Raw genomic sequence first — 26406 nt, 5'->3', positions numbered from 1 at the left:
GTCTAAGTCCCAGGGTGCTTGTTCACCAGGGCCCCTGATGGTGGGGATGGACTTGGAGCTCCCTGAGACCAGGTCGTGACTACTGGGTGCGCCCGTCAGTGGTAGTAGTATGCGCAAGGGGCTCCCACGGGGAAGAGTCTGATGTGAGGAGGTCAGAAGACCCCGCTGCAAGGGATGGATGGATGGATGAGCAAGGTCAGACGGGCCGGGTCGGTAACAGAGAGGACGGCAAGGTACAAGGCAGCGGGCATAGAATGGTCGGGTCACACGCCAGGTCAGCAACAGCAGGTCAAATCCAATAGGGGGCATTCAGGAGAGAGGTCAGGCAAAGCAAGGGTCAGAGCAGGAGGAAGCAGCAAGGTCAGGTACAATCCGGGTCAAAACTTACAAGGGGCACAGGATCACAGGTTCACAGGATGCAGGGAAGACCAGAAGGCACTGAATGACAGCTCAGGGCCATTTAAATATCCCGCCCTGCGCTGCCATTGGTGCCCAGCGGGCGGCCGCGGCTTCTACTGCGCATGCGCGAACTCGAACGCCGAGGCCGGCCCGGACCTAGTGCCCGTGTCCCTGCACAGGGCGGTGCACTGCGCCTGCGCCGGGACCATCGCGGCAGGGATCGAGGAGATCCCTGACACAGCAGGTAAGTATAGACATGTTTGTTATTTAAAAAAAAAAATAAACCTTTAGATCACTTTAAGACTTCATAATTTAAGAGACAGGCCAGTCCTCTTGGGCAGCTGAGTGAAGGCAGCATTCAGATGAAAAGTCTTATTCCACACAAAAGGGAGTTGTATTCAAAAGCAGACGTATGCTTGAGATTCTGAGAAAGACATTGCTTCTTTTCCAGTCTAAGCTATTACTTCTTAATGGATTTAGTGAAGACTTTGTGTACAGGAAAGACACAGCCTTTAAGACCTGATACCTGAAATAATGTAAGGATCATTGCTCTTTCTTCTACAGAGTAGCATACATGGTTTTAAGGGAAACTTTAATATTCTCTACTGAGGATTTCTTTTATCTCCCTTTTTCTCTAGTATACACTATCGTACAGTAGGGTGCGAATAATACCTGGTCAAAATTAGCTAGGCTCACTAATCTACTCACCCCTTGCCGAGGACAAAGGGGTAGGGAAAAAAAGGAAAAAAAGAAACATTTCTAGGATGGCAAGCAGGTCTAAGATCCTACAGCAAGGATAAAAAGACTTGTACGTGGTGGAAAGCTGTTCATTTGCGACATTTGTGAACTAATCCTTATACGCCTCAGTAATTACCCATGATACACTTATCAGAACTGATTTGGCATAATGGCTTCTTCTAAGAACGTCCCTTATTACTACAAGATACACATTTTTTTCTTAGGAACAAAATAAGGCTTAACTTTTTTTCTGGACAAGAAAAAAAGTCCAGGTGTAAGGCTATCAGCAGTATCTCTGTGTTGGGACCTGGGTCTGAACCTGCAACCTCTGCTGTGTCTGCCAATGTCTTTTCTTGCTGAGCCACCTGGGATGATTGACAGCTCCCTGAACAATTTCTTTAATTATCCTGCCTTGAACCCCTTTGCTCCTCCCATAAACTTCCTATTTTAGCCATGCCTTTATACTTCCTGCTTGCTTGATTGTTGTGCGCTCTCCAGCCAACATCTCATTCTTATCATTCCTGCTGCCATCCGTATCTCTGCTACCACTTACTACTGACATTTGACTTGTTCCCCGACTATGCTTATGCTTGATCCCAACCTGCAACCGCTTGTTATTGACCTTTGGCTTGTTTACTGACTGCACTTCTTCTTGATCCCTTCCTGCTATAACTGTTACTGGACCTCTGCTTGCTCACCTTCCGGTGGGGTGATACTGAGGACTGTGACCTGGTGTTAAAATGCAGCAAAACCCATCTCCACCATCAGGAGCTCTGGTGAACAACGGTTAGTGCTTAGACTCCACATCTCGACTGAGCCCATGTCACTCGCAAGGGTGCCCTGCTTTTATACCTATCCTACTGTTTAGTGGGAGCCTCTCTACTGCTGTAGCTACTGGTCTCCGAGCCTAACCCCTGACCATGGCACTCTGACAGTCATATACCTGTGGTGCCACCAAAAGATCAAAACAAAAATGGTAGTTACAAGTAACTACCGTTTACAAAGCACCTGTTCCAAAAGGACTTGAGTAGAACTGAGGGATCACACATACCAGAAAGCAAAAGCCCTGGATTTCTGCCTTAGCTTACCTAAACATTGCTGGAACATAAAACTGCAGCACCTCATTCAAATTTCATAAAGCTACAGCACCTCATTCAGAGCCAAGGTACTGATATTAAAGTCAGAAGGATGACCTGACAAAAAAAGAAGAGCAATCCTTTCAGCTAGAAAGATAAGTACTGGGAAAGAGGACAAAACTTGGAAAAGTGTGCTTTCACCCACCAAAGTTCCATGTGATTGAAGGGCTTCTACAGGTGAAACTCGAAAAATTAGAATATCGTGCAAAAGTTCATTTATTTCAGTAACGCAACTTAAAAGGTGAAACTAATATATGAGATAGACTCATTACATGCAAAGCAAGATAGTTCAAGCCGTGATTTGTCATAATTGGGATGATTATGGCTTACAGCTCATGAAAACCCCAAATCCACAATCTCAGAAAATTAGAATATTGTGAAAAGGTGCAATAGTCTAGGCTCAAAGTGTCCCATTTTAATCAGCTAATTAAGCCATAACACCTGCAAAGGGTTCCCGAGCGTTTAAATGGTCTCTCAGACTGGTTCAGTAGGAATCACAATCATGGGAAAGACTGCTGACCTGACAGTTGTACAGAAAACCATCATTGACACCCTCCATAAGGAGGGAAAGCCTCAAAAGGTAATTGCAAAAGAAGTTGGATGTTCCCAAAGTGCTGTATCAAAGCCCATTAATAGAAAGTTATGTGGAAGGGAAAAGTGTGGAAGAAAAAAGGTGTACAAGCAGCAGGGATGACCACAGCCTGGAGAGGATTGTCAGGAAAAGGCCATTCAAAAGTATTGGGAACTTTCACAAGGAGTGGACTGAGGCTGAAGTCAGTGCATCAAGAGCCACCACACAGAGATGGATCCTGAACATGGGCTTCAAATGTCCTATTCCTCTTGTCAAGCCGCTGCTGAACAACAAACAACGTCAGAAGCATCTTACCTGGGCTAAAGAAAAACAGACCTGGTCTGTTGCTCAGTGGTCCAAAGTCCTCTTTTCTGATGAGAGCAACTTTTGCATCTCATTTGGAAACCAAGGACCCAGAGTATGGAGGAAGAATGGAGAGGCACACACTGCAAGATGCTTGAAGTCCGGTGTGACGTTTCCAAAGTTTGTGTTGATTTGGGGAGCCATGTCATCTGCTGGTGTTGGTCTACTGTGCTTCATTAAGTCCAGGGACAACGCAGCCATCTACCAGGAGATTTTGGAGTACTTCATGCTTCCTTCCGCAGACAAGCTTTATGGGGATGCTGACTTCATTTTCCAGCAGGACTTGGCACCTGCCCACACTGCCAAAAGCACCAAAACCTGGTTCAATGACTGTGGGATTACTGTGCTTGATTGGTCAGCAAACTTGTCTGACCTGAACCCCATAGAGAATCTATGGGGCATTGCCAAGAGAAAGATGAGAGACATGAGACCAAACAATGCAGAAGAGCTGAAGGTCGCTATTGAAGCATTCTGGTCTTCCATAACACCTCAGCAGTGCCACAAGCTGATAGCTTCCATGACATGCCGCATTGAGGCAGTAATTGCTGCAAAAGGGGCCCAAACCAAGTACTGAGTACATATGCATGCTTATACTTTTCAGAGGTCCGATATTGTTCTATGTACAATCCTTGTTTTATTTATTGCATATAATATTCTAATTTTCTGAGATTGTGGATTTGGGGTTTTCATGAGCTGTAAGCCATAATCGTCACATTTATGACAAATCACGGCTTGAACTATCTTGCTTTGCATGTAATGAGTCTATCTTATGTATTAGTTTTACCTTTTAAGTTGCATTACTGAAATAAATGAACTTTTGCACCATATTCTAATTTTTCGAGTTTCACTTGTACAAGAGTTGTTTACTGAACCTCTTTATGTCCAGGAGAAATGAAAAGCTTTGTAACCAGACCATATTTTAAAGTTTTAGTATGACCCAGGTTATTAAATAACACTTAAACACTATACAGTTAGGTTCATATATATTTGGACACAGGCTCAATTTTAGTTTTTTTCAGGTATTTACCAAAACATATTCAAGGTATAGTTCTATCTTGGATATGTGGCTGAAAGTGCACACTCTCAGGTTTAATTAGAGGGTATGTACATCGAAATTGGAGGAAGGGTTTAGTAATTACAACTTTTAAGAGTAGCCATCCCCCTTTTTCAAGAGACCAAAAGTAATTGGACAATTGAATCAAAAGCTGTTTCATGGCCAGGTGTGGGCTACTCCATTCTAGTTATTTCTTCATCAGTTAAGCAGGTAAAAGGTCTGGAGTTGTTGCTAAATGTGGTATTTGCATTTTAAATCTATTGCAGTGAACATACATCATGCGTTCAAAGGAGCTGTCCATGCAAGTGAAACAGGCCATTGTAACAAATCCATCAGAGAGATAGCAACTTTAGGAGTGGCCAAATCAACAGTTTGGTACATTCTGAGGAAAGAAGCATGCACTGGGGAGCTCAGCAACATAAAAAGGCATGAATGTCCATGGAAAAAAACTGTGGCGGATTATCGCAGGATCCTCTCTATGGTAAAGAAAAACCCATTCACAACATCCAGATAAGTGAAAGACGCTCTCCAGGAGGTGGACGTATCATTGTCAAATAAATATAAAGTGCAGCGCTATCCCTAAAATTACTAAATAGATAAATATAAGTGCTACCTAACTGTGCAAAAATTATCAGTGCTCTAAATAATACCACACGGTGCTAAACCTATGTGCAAAATGTGCAATTACAATAAAGTGCAACACGTGTAATCCCAAATGGGAATATAAAGTAAAAAAATAGTGACAATCACTAAAGCAAAATCACTGCAAACATCTGTTATTTAAAAATAAGTCCATAAGGAAAATATAGTGTCCAAATACAACATAAAAGACTCTCAATCTTCATGCATGAGAGTCTTTTATGTTGTATTTGGACACTATATTTTCCTTATGGACTTATTTTTAAATAACAGATGTTTGCAGTGATTTTGCTTTAGTGATTGTCACTATTTTTTTACTTTATATTCCCATTTGGGATTACAGGTGTTGCATTTTATTGTAATTGCACATTTTGTACATAGGTTTAGCACCGTGTGGTATTATTTAGAGCACTGATAATTTTTGCACAGTTAGGTAGCACTTATATTTATCTATTTAGTAATTTTAGGGATAGCGTAGCACTTTATATTTATGTGTATTCACTCATTTTTGGTAAGAGGTTTGTGTCAGCAGCTTGTATAATAGGGCCCCATTCCTAGCGCAGGAAGTTCTTCCTTTCAGTATCATTGTCAAAGTCTACAATCAAGAGAAAACTTCACAAGAGCAAATACAGAGGGTTCACCAGAAGGTGCAAACCATTCAAAAGTCTGAAAAATAGAAAAGCCAAATTAGACTTTGCCAAAAAAATCTAAAAAAGCCAGACCAGTTCTGGAAAAGCATTCTTTGGACGGATGAAACTAAGATTAATCTGTACCAGAATGACAGGAAGAAAAAAGTGTGGAGCAGGCTTGGAACAGCTCATGATCCAAAGCACACAACTTCATCTGTAAAACATGGTGGAGGCAGTGTGATGGCATGGGCATGCATGGCTTCCAGTGGCACTGGGTCATTTTTGTTTATTGATGATGTGACAGAAGACAGAAGCAGCCGGATGAATTCTGCAGTGTTTAGAAATAGACTGTCAGCCCAGGTTCAGCCAAATGCAGCAAAGTTGATTGGACAGCGTTTCACAGTACAGATAGACAATGATCCAAAACACACTGCAAAAGAAACCCAGGAGCCTTTGAAGGAAAAGAAGTGGGATATTCTGCAATGGCAAAGGCAGAAAGACCCACAAACAAAGAACAACTGAAGACAGCTGCAGTTAGAGCCTGGCAAAGCATCAGAAAGGAGGAAACCCAGTCTTTGGTAATGTCCATGGGTTCCACACTTCAGGCAGTCATTGCCAGTAAAGGATTCTGGATTGAATATTAAAAATTAATATTTTATTTATGATTATATTCATTTGCCCAATTACATTTGAGCCCGTGAAAATGGAGGGACTGTGTATAAAAATGGTTGCAGTTCCTAAAATTTGTACTTGATATTTATGTTCAACCCCATGAATTAAAGCTGAAAGTCTGCAATTCAAATTAATTTGGATTGTTTTGTTTTAATTTATTCTGGTGGCATACAGAGCCAAAAGTATGACAATTGTGCCTGTGTCCAAATATATATGGACCCGTACATTCCAAAATGATTAACACATCCAGTAAGAGAATTTAATTTGGTAATTTGTTTTTAAAAATACCATCAATTAATTTTTTTATAACGTTGTTGAGTATACACTATATTACCAAAAGTACTGGGACGCCTGCCTTTACACGCACATGAACTTTAATGGCATACCAGTCTTAGTCCGTAGGGTTCACAATTGAGTTGGCCCACCCTTTGCAGCTATAACAGCTTCAACTCTTTTTGGAAGGCTGTCCACAAAAGTTTAGGAGTGTGTCTATGGGAATGTTTGACCATTCTTCCAGAAGTGCATTTGTGAGCTCAGGCATGAGAATGCCTGGCTCACAGTCTCCACTCTAATTCATCCCCAAGGTGTTCTATCGGGTTGAGGTCAGGACTCTGGGGTGGAGGGACTTAACTGGCCTGCACAAACTCACTCATCCATGTCTTTATGGACCTTGCTTTGTGCACTGGTGCACAGTCATGTTGGGACAGGAAGAGGCCATCCACAAAGTTGGGAGCATGAAATTGTCCAAAATGCCTTGGTATGCTAACGCCTTAAGAGTTTCTTTCACTGAAACTGAGGGGCCAAGCCCAGCCCCTGAAAAATAACCACACACCATAATCCCCCCTCCACCAAACTTGGCATAATGCAGTCAGGCAAGTACTGTTCACCTGGCAACCGCCAAACCCAGACACATCCATCAAATTGCCAGACAGAGAAGTTTGCTTCGTGCTCGAGTCCAGTGGTGGCAAGCTTTACACTACTGCATCCAACGATTTGCATTGTAGATTGATGTAAGGCTTGGATGAAGCTGCTCGGCCATGGAAACCCATTCCATGAAGCTCTCTATGCACTGTTTTTCTAATCTGAAGGCCACATGAAGTTTGGAGGTCTTTAGCTATTGGCGACTTCTTCTCACTGTGCTCTTCAGCATGCGCTGACCATACTCATATCATTTTACGTGGCCTACCAATTTTATTGTTGTTCCCAGTTCCTTTGTTATAATACCACTAACAGTTGACCGTGGAAGATTTAGTAGCAAGGAAATGTCACGGATGGACTTATTGCACAGGTGGCAACCTATCACGGTACCACGCTTGAATTCACTGAGCTCCTGAGAGCGATCCATTCTTTCACAAATGTTTGTAGAAACAGTCTGCATGCCTAGGTGCTTGATTTTATACACATGTGGCCATGGTGTTGATTGGAACACCTGAATCCAATGATTTGGAGGGGTGTCCCAATACCTTTGGTAATATATATATATATGTGTGTGTGTGAAGAAAACCAATTTAGCTTTCTAATGCCTAAGAGTTCGTTCACACTTGACTATTTCTAACTCTTGCCAAACGCCCTATAGCATTTGACAAGCGTTAGACAGGCAGTTGTGAAGAGTTTTTAACGCTCCGCAAACGCTCCCAAAACGCCCTATGCGTGGTTTTGAGGCGGTTGATAGGCATTTGCCAAGCATTAAACCCGCACCAAAAACTCCTATAATGAAGTTTAAATGGTATTAACACTCCGCAAACGCCTCGCAACTGAGTTGCAACCACACCGCAAATGCTGGCCAGGTGACCCCATCCTGTGGTGCTCTGTGAGGGCCCCCATGTTCTTTCACATAGGACGCAGTCATGGGTTCGGTTATAAATAGCCGGCTATGGGCAGCCAACCTCACCGAGCTCCCCTGATACCTGCTGTCTTTGTTAGCTTGCCCCTGCGATCTTAAAGGGGAACTCCACTTTATTCTCCTCTTCTGTCACTCGCTCTCACACGTGGATTCTGCTCCAAGAGACTTCCGATGGTGTTTCATCCGCTGGGTTTGACAGATAAAGACCTCAATTTGGCAGAGTTCCCATAGCTAGGAGACATTCAGCCACTGAGTGTAAGTATTTCAGTAAACAGGCTGAAATACTGACACTCAGTGGCTCAATGTCTCCTAGCTATGGGAACTCTGCCAAATTGAGGTATTTACCTGTCAAACCCAGCAGATGAAACAGCATCGGAAGTCTCCTGGAGCAGAATCCACGTGTGAGAGCGAGTGACAGACGAGGAAGATAAAAGTGGAGTTCCCCTTTAAGGTCATAGGGTCACGCTGACAAGGACAGCAGATGTGAGGGGAGCTCGGTGGGGTTGGCTGCCGATAGCCGGCTATTTATAATCGACCGCATGACTGCGGCCTATGCGACACAACATGGGGGCCCTCACAGAGCACCACAGGACGGGGTCACCCTCCCAGCGAATTGACAGGCACTAATGACCGGATGATAATTCTCCAACCCCCAACCATCAGAGCGCTGGGCACAGGCTGACGTTATCCTTCATAATGAGCCCATTCTGGAGGACGGCTGAGGTGCTTCAGATAACCCAGGGGAAAGAGATCTCTCTGACCAGACCAGGCTGTACACATCCTTAAGGGAACCTCCGGCTGACAACATTATATACAAATGCGTATTATTATTACGCATCTGGTGAGTGCGTAATCTTAACACATTCCCGGCACATCACTGAATAATCGTTAGAATATACGAAACACTTACCTAAGATCATTATTGGATGGATATTCACAATTAGCACTTTATGGACATTCTTTTGTCATATACTGGGTTTTGAGCACTATTAAGTGCTCACGATTGTCACTTCATTAGCACTTTATTGTGGATATGACATATTAGCACAATATTTGCACTTTGTCGCTTTATGTTGGAATACCAATTATTTTACACATTATTTTATATATATTTATTGCATATGGTTAAATCACATTGAATAATTCTGATATTCTAGCGCTGCACCTACATTTATCTTATGTGCAACCTGGCAAGGTCAGATGGACCGAAACATGATATCCCAGAGGTGTTCTATTGGATTTAGGTCAGGCAAACATGGGGGCCATTCAATGATATCAATTCCTTCCTCCTTCAGGAACTTCCTACATACTCTCGCCACATGAGGCCAGGCATTGTCGTGCACCAGGAGGAACCCAGGACCCACTGCTCCGGGTCCAAGGATTTCATCCCAATGTCAAATGGCAGTCAGGGTGCCATTGTCTAGCCTGTAGAGGTCTGTGTGTCCCTCCATGGATATGCCTCCACAGACCATCACTGACCCACCACCAAAATGGTCATGCTGAGTGGCATGTTACAGTAACTTAAGGAGAGTAGTGAAAGTAGCAAAAGTAGTGAAAAACAGTCAAGAAAAGATGAGTAAGGAAAAAAATGTCAGTGGCCTCCACCTGTAAAACAATTCCTGTTTTGGGGGCTGTCTCATTGTTGCCCATCTAGTGCACCTGTTCTTAATTTCATTGACACCAAAGCAGTTTAAACTGATCAACAACCCCCTCTGCTACTTAACTGACCAGATCAATATCCCAGGAGTTTAATTGACTTGATGCTATACTCTGGTTAAAAAGTGTTCCTTTTTTTTTTTGCATTGTATTTTACTGCTTTATACATTAGTATATTTTAGGTTTCAAGACAGTAATCCTTTTTTCATTAGTTTCTAGTGCAATGACTATAACTCATCAACCCGTCTGTGAAGATGTTGATGAGAGATTGTGAAAAGTGAAAATGTGCCACTTAACAACAACAGGAAATATCTACAAGCACCAAATCATGATTGCTTGTGAAATTATGAAACATTGTAAACAGGTGATACATTAATCTCAACAGTTTATCAATTTAAAGGTAAAGCTGAACTAAGCAGATACGACATTACATCAGAATAATGCAGTTATATATTTTAGAATTCGTCTAACATGGGAGTAGGCAACATTTGAGAGGTAATGATCTACCATGACAACATGAAAGACAGCAAAGGTCACTAGGGTGCTGCAGCCTGACATGAACTGCTGAACAACTACTGTGTCAATTAGCTGTGAAACCTGAGCTTCAATCTGCAGTGCACATGTGTGAATCAGCTCTGAATGAACTGGAGAGGAGGGCCGCTGTAGCAGCAAGATACGTCTCCTCATGTAGATATGTCCCCCTGAAGCAACTGCGCATGTCACAGTTTTAAGCATAAAAAGCCGATCGTCGATCATCAACTGTAGCACAGAGCTGCCACAGTTAACCCCTTTTATGCTGCACCGCTGATTACACGCATACACGCCATGTATTTTATGTACACCTGAAATGATTCAGCCTGTATACCGTGCAGATCAGTCAGCATGTAAGTGTTAAATTACCGTGCAGATCAGTCAGCATGTAAGTTTTAAATGACTCATCCTGTCGATCCTGTCTGTGTCCCGCTGTGACCTGGCGACACAACGATCTTTTAGCATGGAAGGGGTTATGTCAGCAAAGGTATATGGTCGGATACAGTAGTTCTATAATCGATTCATTGTGCCTGAAACCGTGACATGCACAGTTGTTTCAGGGGGACATATCTACATGGGAAGACAGATCTTGCCCAGGGGCGAACTGACAACTCATGGGGCCCCGGGGCAATAGGGGATCATGGGGCCCCTGTGTCCTTGCCCAAACTCAAAAAAGCTTATGAAAAAGATACCAGGGGTATCTCATGGGGCCCACTACTGACTCCGGGCCCTCGGGCAGTGCCCGAGTTTCCAAATGGTCAGTCCACCGCAGATCTTGCCGCTACACCAGCAGGGATCAGCAGACTGCTAGAACATCCTAGACGACAGAGGCATTCCCCCCGCAGCTGCACATTAAAGGGGTGTGCTGTGAGGAGGAGAATGATTCTACCTATACTTCCCAGTTTGAACGCTTCTCTGTGCTGTTCACCAATCGAGGATGTGGGGTGAGGAGCACTTTCAGACCGGCAGGACAGGGTCTTAATCGTGATCTACCTGTCACCGGCCCGTGGTTGACAGGTAGATCGCAATCGTGCTATCATAATCTTTGGAATTTGATTTAGTATCAGTCTCTGGTAATGCCCTGTATAGCAGCACTCAGACTTGGAGAGGAAGTGGCAGTGCTAGACATGTCCATAGGTTCTATGGTGCACAAATGACAACAAGAAACATAATGATAGAAGAAAGCAGAGTGAGCAGAAAGATTACCTCACTAGACTGCTGCAGATCTTTTGCTGTTCATAGACTGGGGGGTAGAGAAGTGACCTAGTTGTATTGTTTAACCCACAGCAGAGAAAATTCAGGCTACCAGTCTGACAGGGCGGTGTAAATTTCACAACTAGCTGGACAGAAACACAAATCATTTGACAAGTAAAATAGCTCCCATATTTCAACTATATATTTAGCCTTTGCCTTATGTTCAACTTTAAACTAGAATTATGTCACTTAAGTTACTCTTACTGTAACCCTGTTTTTCTAAACATTTTTACAGTAGAGGAAACACCAAAATAAATTGAAGGTCTCAGGAAAAGCCTGATAAAATTATAAGATCCACGTTTTACTATGAAAAAAAAAAAAAAAGTATGATCCGTTGACAGTTTAAAAAAAGAAAAAAGAGTAAATAATATAGCTTACTAGAATATTTGACAAGCAGAGCCAGTTATTTTACAACACTCCCTTGTTCTATTCATCAAATAATTATAATGGGCAGAAATGAAACAGACTGTGAAAACTGCATTGCCTCCTTACACTATTCAGTGGAAAAGTGTCTCCTCAGATTAGTGGTCAGAGAACAAAAACCTTCTGCATTGGAAAACTGTGTAAAATTGCCCCCTTACACTGGTAGTCATTGTAGGTGAGAAATTAGTCTGTCTTTTTTCATTGCTCAAGGAACTTCTGGAAACTTCTGGAGGAACCCTAGGGTTCCAATGAACCCTAATTGAGAAAGCCTGCTCTGGCTTAATAGTGAAGAGTAGCAAAATTCCTCCAACTGGAAGTTGCCATGAAATTAGCTGTTGCTCAGTTAAACTTTGACAAAACTAGTCCTCATATAGTGTTAATATAGTGTTAGCGTTAGGAGAGCCTTTAATGAGGGGGTCAGCAACCAGTAGATCTTGGGCAGGTGACTGGTAGATCGCGGTCTGGGCTTTCTTAACCTCCATCCCGTAGCATCAAACACAGTGCAATGCAGAGGGACAACCTGTAAAGTTGGAGCTGTAGTAGGGAGCAAGAACCGCATAAGCTGATGTCTCTTCTGTAGAGCTGGCTCCTGTCCCATGCGGAATAATACCAACTGCACTCCATCTCTTATCCTGGATAGCGGTCTCAAGAGTGGCACCAGCAGCAGGAACGAAGAGATCTCCAGGTTGGTGTGAATCAATACACTGTGTATAATAGTATAGGGCTGCTCTCACATTGATGTGCTACGATTTACCCACACCGTGGGTGCAGTGCAATGTTCCTGCAGCATCACTGCGGGCTTGCTGCGTTTAGCCATAGACTTCTATCCTGTGGTGCATTTTCTGAAAGAGCATGAAAACTCCTGAATGCTGGAGTTTTGGTGCACTTTCAGAAAGTGCACCACACCTGCAGGATATAAAAGAAAACTATGGCAAAGCACAGCTAACCCAGGAAAGTCGCAGATGCACTGCACTGCACCCACGGTCCAGGTAAACCACAGCACATCAGAGTGAAAGCAGCTTTATAGGGGGGTCAGAACAGTAAGGGTTCATTTACATTTGCAGTTTGGGATGTAGTAAAACCCCATAGTTAAGATGTGTTTTTACCACCAACAGCACCCCTTTTAACTGTAGTGGCCAGGGGTGTACACATATTGCAGCCGCAGCAGGAATTATATTCCCTGTCATGGTTGGTGGGTGTAGCACCTGTCAAGCATCACCCATTCAAGCGAATAAAGACACTATGCAAGTGTCCTGAAACCTTGTGCAGTACAGCAAACAAGAGGTTAAAGCAGGCAGCGTTGTGTTGTTTTATCACCACCTGCTTTAACCCCTTGGACCCCGCAAAACCATGTAGTTGCAGGGCGCTTGCAGAGGGGTCCCATTTACATGAATGGGTCGTGATTGGCAGTTGATAGTACCCACCAAAAATGACAGGGGGTTTAATTCCTGCTGCCTCAGCAGCTAAAGAGGGTAGGGATTGGGGCAGTAAAACCATAACTGAACCGCAGGGTTTTACACCCCCCCCCCCCCCCAACTTTATGTGTGAAGAAGCCCTAAGGGTGCCGCTGTCGAATGCAACTGTAGCACTACCTACTTAGGAGTTGCTGAGTTATTTTTGGGCTCCTTGTCATTCTGGACCCCTTTCTAAAAGCCCAAGGCCTGCTGACACTATTGTGCTCTTTTAACCAATATAAATTGCCACCAGAAAGTAGACTTACACACAGATTGAAGTAAACTGATATAATGTTTATATCACACTTCAATGTAATCTTGGTTGAACAGCACAAAGTAGTATAGGTGTGTGTAATAGCAATTGTCATTCTTAGCCACTTTAAGCAAAGAAACAACACATACAGCAGAATCTCAATCAGTGTTAGCAGGCCTGTTTTCAGAAGTTAACCCAATATCTCAAGTCTGAGGTGTTTCTAGCTCTCTAGTGAGCAAGGAAAACTACCAGAAGTTCAACTAGCTCACTTTGGGCCCTAAGATTCTGATGGCAGGGTTTCAATCTGAGATAGGAAAGAGCTCCTTAACTAGGGTAGTCAACATCCCTTTATCTGCGGTGAGGAATCTTTTGCGCACTCGTTGGGGCCCAGTTGGTGCACAAGTAGGAAGAGATGAAGATGACAGTCCCTCAAAGGATTAACACAAAGAACGGAAGAAAAAAATTTACTATCCCTTTAGGTGGCACTTGACTTATGTAGTGTCCCTTTAATGCACTGAACAAGTTACAAATTTTGGGCAAAAAGATGTCAGAAGTTGGCAGAAGCACTTGCTGGAAAAAAGGCAACTCCACTCTGGGCTGCAGAAACCAATGGCAATGGTGGTAGAGGGTCCTTGAAGAGGGTTGGCCAATGGTTAAGGGAGTACTGATGTGAATTGGCCTGCAGAAGACATGCACTGTTGTCAGCTTCGATGATTGGACTGTGATGCAAATGTGTTCAAAAGTAGTGGCCGGGGGAACTAGGTCGCAACACGTGTTAACTATATGCAATGTCCGCAATCAATGTGTGCATAAAAGCAGCAGATATGAGAGGAACATCAGTGTTCACTTGTTTGGCTGGTGTATGGGACTCTCTCACCCAATCGGTGGCTTCCAGCAATTCCTGGCTCTCTCTGTCTCAGCGGATGAGGGCCCCCACAGGTTCTCCTGCCTCACTTGCAGCATTCAGTCTGGTCACCGAAGTCCGGGTCACCTGCTGACAGACTACCTCACTGAACAGGGTGGTAAGGTTAGCGGTCCTTGTCTCTCTTCTCTCTAGCTCTGCGACCTGGTCCGCTTCTCTGGCAGTCAGCACAACTCTCTCTCTACTTCTGCTCTCCAGTTCTTTCCCCTCTCACCTCCTGTCCAGTCTCCCGGGCTTATGTATATAAATGCCCCAGCCCACATGCCAGCTCCTCTGGGGGATGTAGTCCTCTGGTGCACCGCTCTTCAGCAAAGTGTACATGCTGACAGACGAAAATAAACAGAAGTGAACAGAAGTATGACATCAGTGTGGTTATGCTTGTTTGTTTTCTAATCAACAGTCTGGAGGTATGTTCATGACCAACATGTCCCGTTGCTGTAGTATAGGTTGAGAGTATAACTTTACTATTTGACAGGGGTGTCTTAATCACAACACTATCTGCATTCAATTGCAAATGCTTTAGAAGGTAAAAAGCTAGCTTGCCTAAAGATCAGTTTTAAAATATATAAGCATTGTGCTGTTTATTTACGTTTACCCTAATTTCTTTTTGTAGAAAAAGATAAAACAAGCCAGCAGAAGAAAAGGGAAGATGAACTAATTCAGAAGATCCAGAAGCTGGTACAGAAAAGAGATTTCCTTGTAGACGATGCAGAAGTTGAGCGGTTAAGGTGAGGTTTCTCTAGCGTAGTTTCTGGCAATCTGGAATCAAGTTGATTATTACTATGTTGTTATCCAGTTCCATCAGTAAGCATTTTAACCAGTTTTGAACCCTAGGCATACTACAGAAAAAACGGGACCTGCTAATACTTGTAGTGCCGCTCAAAGAAAAGAAGGGGAATGTACTGTACATAGTCCTACTGGTACTTAGGAATGGGGTGCTGGTTGAAAATATCACCATCCAGTAGTGTGTAGCATACTAATGAGGAAAGAACAAAGAGAGGGCGCACAGGCCTAGTTCATTACCATAAAAAATGTTTAATAAGAAATAAAATAGGTGTTGTACTCACAAACGACAATAAAGTCAAGGCACATCATAAAAGAACAGCTGGGTCAACACCGCGCTGAGTAACAGTCCATAATGGGGAATGGGGAGCCACTGGCTCTGAGGAAGAGGCAAGTCCTCAAAACGTGTCAGCCTATTGGATGTCTACATTCCCCATTACGGACTGGTACTCAGCGCGGTGTTGACCCAGCTGTTCTTTTATGATGTGCCTTGACTTTATTGTCGTTTGTGAGTACAACACCTATTTTATTTCTTATTAAACATTTTTTATGGTAATGCGCTAGGCCTGTGCGTCCTCTCTTTGTTCTTTCTTCATTCAGTATATTTGGTTTCCCCCGGTCTGTTGAGGGCAGCAAGGTGTGCATGTTCCAGGACATTCTTAATGTGGTTGCAGCCTGCATCAAGTCCATCCCCAAGCGCAGGAGCATTTGTGTTTGCTGGTTCATTGTAGCATACTAATGACTGTTACTTACTTAGAAAAATCACCAATCAACCAAATCCAGACCTCTATGACTAAGACCTGGTGGGTGGAGAAAAATATGTCAGAGAGCGAGGCCATCTCACACGTTAACCATACAGATTGGACTGGGTTGAGCGACAAATTTTCTAGGTAAGCAACGGTCATTAGTATCTTAAACTCAGGTCTGTACTCACAATATCCCTGGATACTTGGATGCCTCCTTCCAAAATCAGACAAACATTTTTTCCTTGAACTCTCCAGTCCAGATCCTTTGAAATTCTTTAATCAGTTCCAGAAAGTTTCAGCAAGACAGGCCCCCCAGCTCTAGCATAGCTGGGACCTTGATGAGCACAAGTAGAATCAAAGTTGGTCTGCCCCTAAGGGCAGCAGTCCTTCAGGCTGGGAACCTCTCCTCCTGGATAAAAACAAGGCTACCTCAGACCCCAGACTATGTACTCCCCAGCCTCCTACTGGACACGCTTCCTATGGGATTGGCTGAGACAACAAATATTTAGGCTGTGGATTTGCCTCTTCAAGCCCACTACATTCTAGAATTCTCCAGAACGCAGGGGAAAGCAGCCAAACCTGCAGCCAGTGAAGCCTAGAACAGCCCAAAGCAATCACACACACTGCTCCATTACAGGGGAGCCAAAAAGCCTTAATTTACCTATCCTCTCTAGCAACCTATCTAGGAGGGTGTTTCCTGAATACAAAGTTTGAAAAATCTTTCTGACTGTGCAAGGTTGGAAGACAGTGTTCCTATGACAAAAACTCGAAGACATTCTGTAATTGTATTGTGCTTGAAAGCAAAATGTCAGAGAACACTATTTTCAAGAGAGCCACTTTCAATCTACAAACTTCTGATATTCTTTTACATACAGGTCTTTTTTTGTAGAGCCAATATACAAAATACCACAAGCACAGGTTATACCTTATACTACATGGTAACAGGTAATATACTATGTTTTCTAATAATGTGTCCCAGACTATCCTTGAAATTTCTAATGTTGAGTGCACATCTAAATATATCAGGCTTCTAAAGGAATACTGGACCTAGTTTAGGAACTTGCAATAATAGGTACCAGTTCTTTCGTATGGCACATTCAATTATTTTATTTATGTTATAATGGAACGGATTAATGAACTGTATAGTTTGAGAACGTTTGTGTATACTTGTCTTTTAGTTTTAGGAGTAGGGGTCAAATACAGTTCGTATGCTTCCATTACCTTATTACAAGGATATCCTTTCACAATAATTTTGTTTTGTAAGATGAGGTTTTTTGTTATTATCTAGTTGTTTTCATGTGAAAATTCAAGGTCTTGAAATAGGAGTGTTTGAAGATTGATACCATGGATAAATGTTAGGCCAAAAGTATTACACTGTCCAAAAACAGAATTATGGACTCAAATGAGCCCTCCCAAATAATAATATATAATAGCATCAATATATCACTCATAATAGATTAAGTGAGAAACATAGGGAATATTTTCCAGATATTAAGCCCTTTCCAAAGGTCCATAGTAATATTGGCATAAATAGTTGCAAAATTTGCACCCATCGCCATGCCACAAATCTAATATTTATTTTTTTTTTAAATAATTATCTCCAAACCAAACTAAGCACTTAACTTAGACTAATATGAACTGTGCTGGGTTAAAATGAATGCCTTAGTAACCAAAAAAAAAATGAAAACAGAGTTAAGGCAGAAAAATGGATTTTTGTTTTTTAGATCTATATTTATTCCAAGCATGTTTGCATCCACTTACTGTTGAGTCACTACCTCTGCTGGAAGTCTATTCCAAGTATCAACTATTCTCTTGGTAATACAATACTTTAAGATTAGTTTTCTAAGAATGTTCCCGCTAGTTTGAGGTCATATCCCCGATTTCCTTGATATTAACTTTACATTGAAAATACTGCGCTCCTGAAACATATTCTCTCCTTTTTGTATTTATAGGTTTCAATTATGTCTCCCTTTCCCTTCTTTCCTCCAGACTATGAATATTAAGTTCCTGAAGTCTCCCCTGTTTTATCCAATTTTTATCATTTTTTTGTGCCCATCTCTGGACTTTGATATCTTTTTGTAAGTGAGGTCTCCAGAACTGAACACCAATATTCTAAATGAGGTATGCAGTAACTAAAGATCTGTATAGGGGAACCAGGACATCATTCCTCCTGCTGGTGACCCCTCTAGTGATGCATCCTAAAATTCGTTTTGCTTTTCCCACTGTATGGCCACACTGTTTGCTCATTTTGTAATCATCTGAAATAAGCACTCCCAAATATTTTTCCTCAATAGAGCTGGCCAATACTGTACCCCATTATTGTTCTTTATCAGTGTTATCTCTTTTAAGACCTACAACATGGAGGATGGGCATAGTAAGAAAACATCTAGGGATACCCAAGAGTATCCTGCCCTCCATCTATAATTTTGTAATGTTTTGATAATTTGTCCAGAATCCTTTATATAGGAAGGAAGAATAGTTACTAAAGGCTGAAGAAAATCATCCGTATATTGGGATAGCATGCTTGTCAAAACTATACACACATATATATACTGTATATATATATATATATACACACACACACACATATAGACACATACATACTGTATTATACACTACAATGATTGGTCTCACAGGTGATACCTGAAGTGTATACTTTTCAAATTTTGAGGGGAAAAAAACACAGTCTATATTTTTCACAATAAAAATTAAGAACTGCAAAGACTATTATTATTATTATACAGTATTACAAAGGAAGACAGAACATGCAACAGTACGAAAACAATACAATGTGATACAAGAGGGATTCGAGGGCCCTGCTCTTTCGAGCTTACAATCAAGGAGGGAGGGGATAGTGGTACAGGAGGAGATAGCTGTGGGTAATGAAGTGGTAGGAAGAGTGGAGGAGGTCGGCAATTAGCAGGGGGTGGGGTAGGCTTCCCTGAAGAGGTGGGTTTTCAGGGTGCGCCTAAATGAGAGGAGAGTAGGTGATAGACTGATGGATTGGGGTAGGGAGTTCCAGAGGATAGGTGATGTCCTGGAGAAATGGGATGGGATGGCATGGGAGGAGGAGACCAGGGAACTAGAGAGAAGGAGGTCTTGAGAGGAGCGGAGTGTGTGTGTTGGGTGGTACTTGGATATTAGGTCGGTGATGTAGTTTGGGGCAGTATGATGGACAGCTTTGTATGTCAGTGTTAGGATTTTGAATTTGATCCATTGTGCAATCGGAAGCCAGTGGAGGGATTGGCAGAGGGGGGTGGCGGAAACTGTGCAGTTGGTGAGGTGAATGAGTCTGGCTGCCGTGTTCAGGATCGACTAAAGCGGTGATAGCCTGTGGCGAGGAAGGCCAGTGAGGAGGGCGTTGCAGTAATCGAGTCGTGATATGATGAGGGAGTGGATGAGCTGTTTGGTGGTTTCTGAGGTTAGGAACGTGCAGATTTTGGCGATGTTGCGGAGGTGGAGTCTGCATGAGTTTGTTAGTGATTGGACTTGGGGCTGGAAGGATAGGTTGGAGTCCAGAATGACACCAAGTACTCTGGCCTGCGGGGCAGGCCTGATAGTGGCATTGTTGGACGTGATGGAGAAGTCATTGGGGGGTGGTGTGTGAGCTGAGGGGAAGATTAGGAGCTCGGTTTTGGAGATGTTCAGTTTAAGGAAGTGGAGCGACATCCAGTCTGATATGTCGTTTAGTAGGTTTGTGATTCAGGCGGAGACAGAGGGGGTGAGGCGAGGGGTAGAGAGATAGATTTGTGTGTCGTCAGCATAGAGGTGGTAGTTGAAGCCGTGAGAGTGTATGAGTTGGCCAAGGGAGGAGGTGTAGATGGAGAAGAGAAGGGGCCCAATGACAGAGCCTTGAGGGACCCCAACAGAGAGGGGGAGCGAGGGGAGGTGGTAGCGTTATAGGTAACGCTGAAGGAGCGTTGTGATAGGTAGGACGAGAGGCAGGAGAGAGCAGAATCTCTGAGGCCGAGGGGGCGGTCGACTGTGTCGAAGGCAGCGGAGATGTCGAGGAGTAGGAGCACTGAACAGTGGCCATTAGCTTTGGCAGTTAGAAGGTCATTGGAGAGTTTGAGTAAGGCAGTTTCGGTGGAGTGTAGGGGACGGAAGCCGGACTGTAGGGGATCGAGGAGGTTGTTGTCGTTGAGGTGAGAGCTTAGGCGATTGTAGACTAAGCGCTCGAGGAGTTTGGATGAGAATGGGAGCAGGGAGATGGGTCTGAGGTTGTTCAGGTCGTTGGGGTCCAGGGAGGGCTTTTTAAGTATGGGAGTGATGTGCGCGTGCTTCAGAGGGGAGGGGAATGTGCCGGAAGACTAACAATCTCTCATAGGCCACATCTGCAAAATCAGATACCTCTTGCAGCTTTTGAGGAAAAAAAAACACATTAAAATGTACATTTTTTCACTGTTAAAATGAAGGAATATTGTGTAGACTGCAATTATATCTTTTAGGTTTAATTTTCAAAATGATACAATTTCAGGGCAAAAAGCCACATTTTAGTGTGTTTATTTCACATAAAAAAAAGGACAAATTATTGGACTGTCTTCTTAGACAGTATTTAAGAACTTTTGGTGGCTGCCTTTTAAACAGGAGAGAAATTCAGACTTTAATCCATAAATGAACAGTAAAATGGATTTTTTTTCACAAAAAAACACCAAAATATTGTAAGGAGTCTGTGCACAGTGCTTAAGCACTTGTAGTGGTCCACATTTTGAACAGGAGAAAACTTTTATTAAAAAAATCAATATTATAGAGTGATATTTCATACAATTAAGCATTTAGGCACATTTATTAGGGTACATTTTCATAGGGGAACACCAAGCAACTTTTAACCAATTGCCATCCTGAGGATTTACTCCCTTTAATGACCAGGCCTCTTTTTGCTATTCGGCGCTGCAAGATTTCAACTGATAATTGGTCATGCAATGCTGTACCCAAACAAAATTAATGTCCTTATTTTCACACAAATAGAGCTTTCTTTTTGGTGGTATTTGATCACCTGTGTGCTTTTTATTTTTCGCACTATAAACAAAAAAATTTTGAAGAAATACAATATTTTTTACTTTTGGTTATAAAAAATATATAGTAAACTCAAAGTTAGTCATACATTTAGGCCAAAATGTATTCTGCTACATGTCCTTGGTAAATAAATCCCAATAAGTATAGTATAGATACTGCAATGTACACCATTTTTTTTGTTATACAGCGATGCACTAGCTTTACTAACAATTGCGCGGTGATGCAATATGGTACATAAATGAAAATTACGTCCTTTTTTCACACAAATAGAGCTTTCTTTTGGTGGTTTTTGATCACCTGTGCACTTTTTATTTTTGGCAATATAAACAAAAATGTTTGCAAAAAAAAATAAAAAAAAAACCAAAACAATATTTTCTCATTTCTGTCATAAAAAATATCAAAAAACTCAAATTTCGTCATAAATTCAGGCCAAAATGTATTCTGCTACATGTTTTTTTATTAAAAAACTCCAGTAAGTGTATATTGATTGCTTTGTGTGAAAGTTATAGCATCTACAAACTATGGTATAGATAGTGAAATTTGCACAGCTTTTACTTTCTGACTGCCCATCACATTTCTTGAGGTGCTAAAATACCAGGACAGTACAAACACCCCCAAATGACCCCTTTTTGGACAGTACACACCCCAAGTTATCTACTGAGAGGCATATTAAGTCCATGGAAGATTTTGTCATTTTCCAAAAACTTGTAGAAAAAAATAAAACTTTTTTTTTTTTTTTTACACAAAGTTGTCATTTAAATTATATATATTTCTCACCCAAGCCATGGGTATATGTGGAATTACACCCCAATATACATTCTTCTACTTAGGGATACCACATGTGTCAGACTTTTTAGAAGCCTGAAATCCAATGACCACTTTGAAAGCCTGAAGATGTGTAACTGCCTCATGTCACTTCCTCACTACCGATCACAGTTTCTGAGATGTTTTTGTTTTCTTTTTTCATTTTCCAAAAACTTGTGACAACAAACGAGATCTGCAAAATACTCACCAATGCTTCCTATCAAATTTATTGGGGTATCTACTTTCCAACAAGGAATCATTTGGGGAGGGTTGGTGCTATCCTGGCATTTCAGGGCCTCCGAAACTGTGATAGGCAGCCAGGAAGTGTAATGAGAAAATAAAGCCCTTTAAAAGCCTGAAGGTGCTTATTGGATTTTGAGGTCCTGTACTTGACTAGACTGCCAAAAAGTATCTCCCATGTGGTACCCCAATACTTGGGAGAAGTAGCAAAATGTATTTTTGGGAGTAATTCCACATATACCCATGGCATGTGTGAGCAATAAATCATTTAGGTGACAATTTTGTGTCCAAAAAAAAGCATTTTTTTTTGGCATTTTCCAAAAACTTGTGGCAAAAAAATACATTCTTCTATTGAGAGTAGCAACAGTGCCAAACTTTCTCCATTTGTAGACAGTCTGTCTTACCGTGGACACATGAACATCAAGGCTTTTGAAGATAATTTTGTAACCCTTTCCAGCTTCATGCAAGTCAACAATTCTTGATCGTAGGTCTTCTGAGAGCTCTTTTCTGCGAGGCATGGTTCACATCAGACAGTGCTTCTTGAAACCAGTAAACCCAAAACAGGTGTGTGTTTTTTAAGGGCAGGACAGCTGTCAGCAACACATCCAATATCATCACACTGATTGGAGTCAAGGTTGGCTCACTCCTGGCTCCAATTAGCTCTGGAAGAAGTCATTAAGCTAGGGCCTCACATACTTTTCCTCCCTGCACTGTGAATGTTTACATGTTATGTGCAATTAAACCATGGCAACATTTAATGTTTGTGTAGTATTATGTTCAGCAGACTGTGTTCTTCTATTGTTGTGACTTAGATGACATTCAGAGCACATTTTATACCCAATTCATGCAAAACTCCACGTAATCCCAAGGGGTTCACATACTTTTTCTTGCAACTGTAGAGGATGAGCCTCTAAGAACAGCTATAATTACTAATTGGAAAGGTACAAATGTGAATCTTCTCACCTTTTTAGATGGCTGTTCAAACACACATGCAAAAACAGCATAGCAGGCACGGAATCTGGCAGCAGTCCATTCCACTTCAGGCTGTCACTTTTCATATTGGGTTATGCGAAAGAGCTGCCTCTTGGCTGAGATTAGGATGAGAGGCGTCAGTGGAATATACTCCAGGTAGCCAGCTGTACTGATACTGATACTGCAATACTGATGTAGGATGTATATAATCTACATTTATTCAACACGTTTTGGAGTGGTATCTCTGCTCCTTCATCAGGAATAGGAAACGAGTAAAATTCAACATTAAGTGTTACAACATATGGCCTACTTTTAAATATACTGCCATAAAATGTGCAGGATAACAGATTTATTAATTCCATCATTGTTAGTATATATTTGATATCAATAGATTCTGAATAAATCAGTAAATGTAATATTTATTTTTAAAAATTCTATATTAAAATTTTGACAGACAATTCTCTGGAACCCTCCAGTGGTGCTTTTAAATGAAAAGACAATGGGATTGATTTACTAAAACTAGAGAGTGCAAGAACTAGCAAAGCTGTGCATGGTAGCCAATCAGCTTCTAACTTCAGCTTGTTCAAATAAGTTTTGACAATAGAACCTGGAAACTGATTGGTTTCTGTACAGAGCGGCACCAGATTTTACACTCTTCAGTCTTAGTAAATCAACCCCTATGAAGGCAAAATATAAAATACAATAAAAAACAAACTATAATAATAAATTATTAATGCTGTATCATTTTACAGTAACAAATCAGGGCTTCCATTTAGACCTTCTGGGAAGAAGGTGCCAAGCTTATGTATCTATATTGTTTACATGTTTCACAATTTAGTAAACATCTTATATTCATTTGACTCAGGAATAAATTGAATAGGTTTTATTGTGAATGCTGTTGGATTGTTTATATGATATTATGAAAAATGCAATGATAAAATATGCTTTTGGAAGTTAGTTTGTATAGTAAATCTATGTTTGTAAAGGCATTTACATAATGTTTGTTTCATGCACCCAATGTGTTTTATACAACATATTGTGTTCCTCAACCTACCGTATATAAAAGTTTCTATTTGCTAGGTTTTCATATTAGAATTGGAACTGACAGAGGTTTTCCCTTGAGTAATGGATTGGCAACATAGGAATCTTTTTTGAAACATTTCAAGCTACCCATTTTATCAGTTCAAAAAAGGACCATGTTGCATCATAAACCAGTATTTATTAAGGATCATTCTGATTTCTTTATATTTTTCATTAAGTTATAAAAATAATTCTCTTTTTTTTTACTGATATTTTGCTTTTCTGTTAGTTTTGAGGGGTGCTTCTTTTCTTCAGATCTATTATCTATTCTTCAAAAACTGTATTTGTGATGTAGTTATGCCTAATTCTTTTAAATTGGATGTAAGGGATTTTCTGTAGCCAAAGTTTATAATATGAACTCCAAAAGTGAAGATAACTATTGATCTACAGTTTTAAAATGTGTTTTAGTCATAACGTGATTCCCTACACTATTGATTAATACTGGAGCTGGCCATAGACATTTGTTTGTTTGTTTTTTTCACTTCAGCCAGTGGGCTGAACAAAAAAAATAAATAAATAAACGCCTCCATCCACACAAAAGAGAGGTGGATGGCGGAATCCTCCCTGCTTCGACTTCTGTCAAGCTGGGAAAACCACATACTGCTGAACCAGCAGCATTTTGATCTGTCTATGGTGAGCTTTAATCTAGAAATGTTATCTCTTTAGGATTCATGGAAAATGTAAATGTAATTTTTAAAATTTAAGTAGGTTACTTAATTATGAATAAGTGCTGGTTCAGGGCCAGATGCATACGATATCACCAATTAAGCATTTGCAGGTGACAAGGTTCACACCGAATGGGTTACCCGAAAGAAGAAATCTATTCCTTAAATGAATCCATACCTAAATTGGCATAGCTTGGTGCAAACCATGTCCCCATAGCAGTTCCGTTAGTTTTTTATGCAAAACTGGTCTTCAAAAGTAAAATAAAGCATCACCAGAATAAATTTAATTTCTTCCAATAGGAAATTAACCTGATTTTCTGGCACATATGGATCAGAATCCAAATAATGTTTACCTGATTTTAAATGTATATTGTGAGAAATTTTAGAATATAAATAAGTGACATCTAACACCAGCTAATCGTATGACGCATTCCATGTAATATTTTTGTGATTTTTATCACCTCCGTGGAATCTTGTATATTTGAAGGTGGACTATGAGCATATTTTTGAAGAAGTACTGTATATCTATTCAATGCAAGAGGCTACTAGTCAATGAGTTTTTACCCAAAATAATCTGTCGTCCCAGGGCGAGATCATTGTTTTGTGGATAATAGGCAAATGGTAACAATAGACAATAATAGGATTTGATAGTTCAAAGAAATTATGTTCATCTTTAATGATTAAATTCTCAGTATATGCATGTCTAATTAGCATTATGGAAAAAGTAATGTTGGATCTTCTGCAAAGGGGACATAATATTCTTGATCTTATAAAATTATGTTGGCTACAGGAATATAGTCAAACTTGTCTTTAATGCTGCCACGTACAGTTGCAAGAAAAAGTATGTGAACCCCTTGGGATTACGTGGAGTTTTGCATGAATTGGGCATAAAATGTGCTCTGAACGTCATCTAAGTCACAACAATAGAAGGACACAGTCTGCTGAACATAATACTACACAAACATTAGATGTTGCCATGGTTTAATTGCACATAACATGTAAACATTCACAGTGCAGGGAGGAAAAAGTATGTGAGGCCCTAGCTTAATGACTTCTCCCAGAGCTAATTGGAGCCAGGAGTGAGCCAACCTTGACTCCAATCAGTGTGATGATATTGGATGTGTTGCTGACAGCTGTCCTTCCCTTAAAAAACACACACCTGTTTTGGGTTTACTGGTTTCAAGAAGCACTGTCTGATGTGAACCATGCCTCGCAGAAAAGAGCTCTCAGAAGACCTACGATCAAGAATTGTTGACTTGCATGAAGCTGGAAAGAGTTACAAAAGTATCTCCAAAAGCCTTGATGTTCATGTGTCCACGGTAAGACAGACTGTCTACAAATGGGGAAAGTGTAGCACTGTTGCTACTCTCCCTAGGCGTGGTCTTCCTGTAAAAATGACTGCAAGAGCACAGCGCAGAATGCTGCATGAGGTAAAGAAGAATCCCAGAGTGTCAGCTAAAGACCTACAGAAATCTCTGGCACATGCTAACATTTTTGTTGACACATCTACAATAAGGAAAACATTAAACAAGAATGCAGTACATGGGAGGACACCACGGAGGA

At 41.3% G+C, this 26406-nt stretch overlaps 1 protein-coding gene across 2 annotated transcripts in view; it reads left to right on the top strand.

Moving 5' to 3' along the window:
- Positions 1 to 26406, top strand: part of BMERB1 (bMERB domain containing 1) — a 455721-nt gene that overhangs the window by 331470 nt on the left and 97845 nt on the right. For both annotated transcript variants that reach the window (XM_089679100.1, XM_089679099.1), the window contains exon 4: positions 15151 to 15265. In XM_089679100.1, the coding sequence (XP_089535226.1) occupies positions 15151 to 15265 (115 nt within the window). The remainder of the gene's footprint in view (positions 1 to 15150; positions 15266 to 26406) is intronic.

This window comes from Staurois parvus, unplaced genomic scaffold, assembly GCF_062004578.1.
Source record: "Staurois parvus isolate SC_StPar_1 unplaced genomic scaffold, SC_StPar_1.0 ptg000217l, whole genome shotgun sequence".
Classification (NCBI taxonomy): Eukaryota; Metazoa; Chordata; class Amphibia; order Anura; family Ranidae; genus Staurois; species Staurois parvus.
Note: the sequence above shows the minus strand (reverse complement) of the source record. Positions and strands in the feature narration are given on the sequence as shown.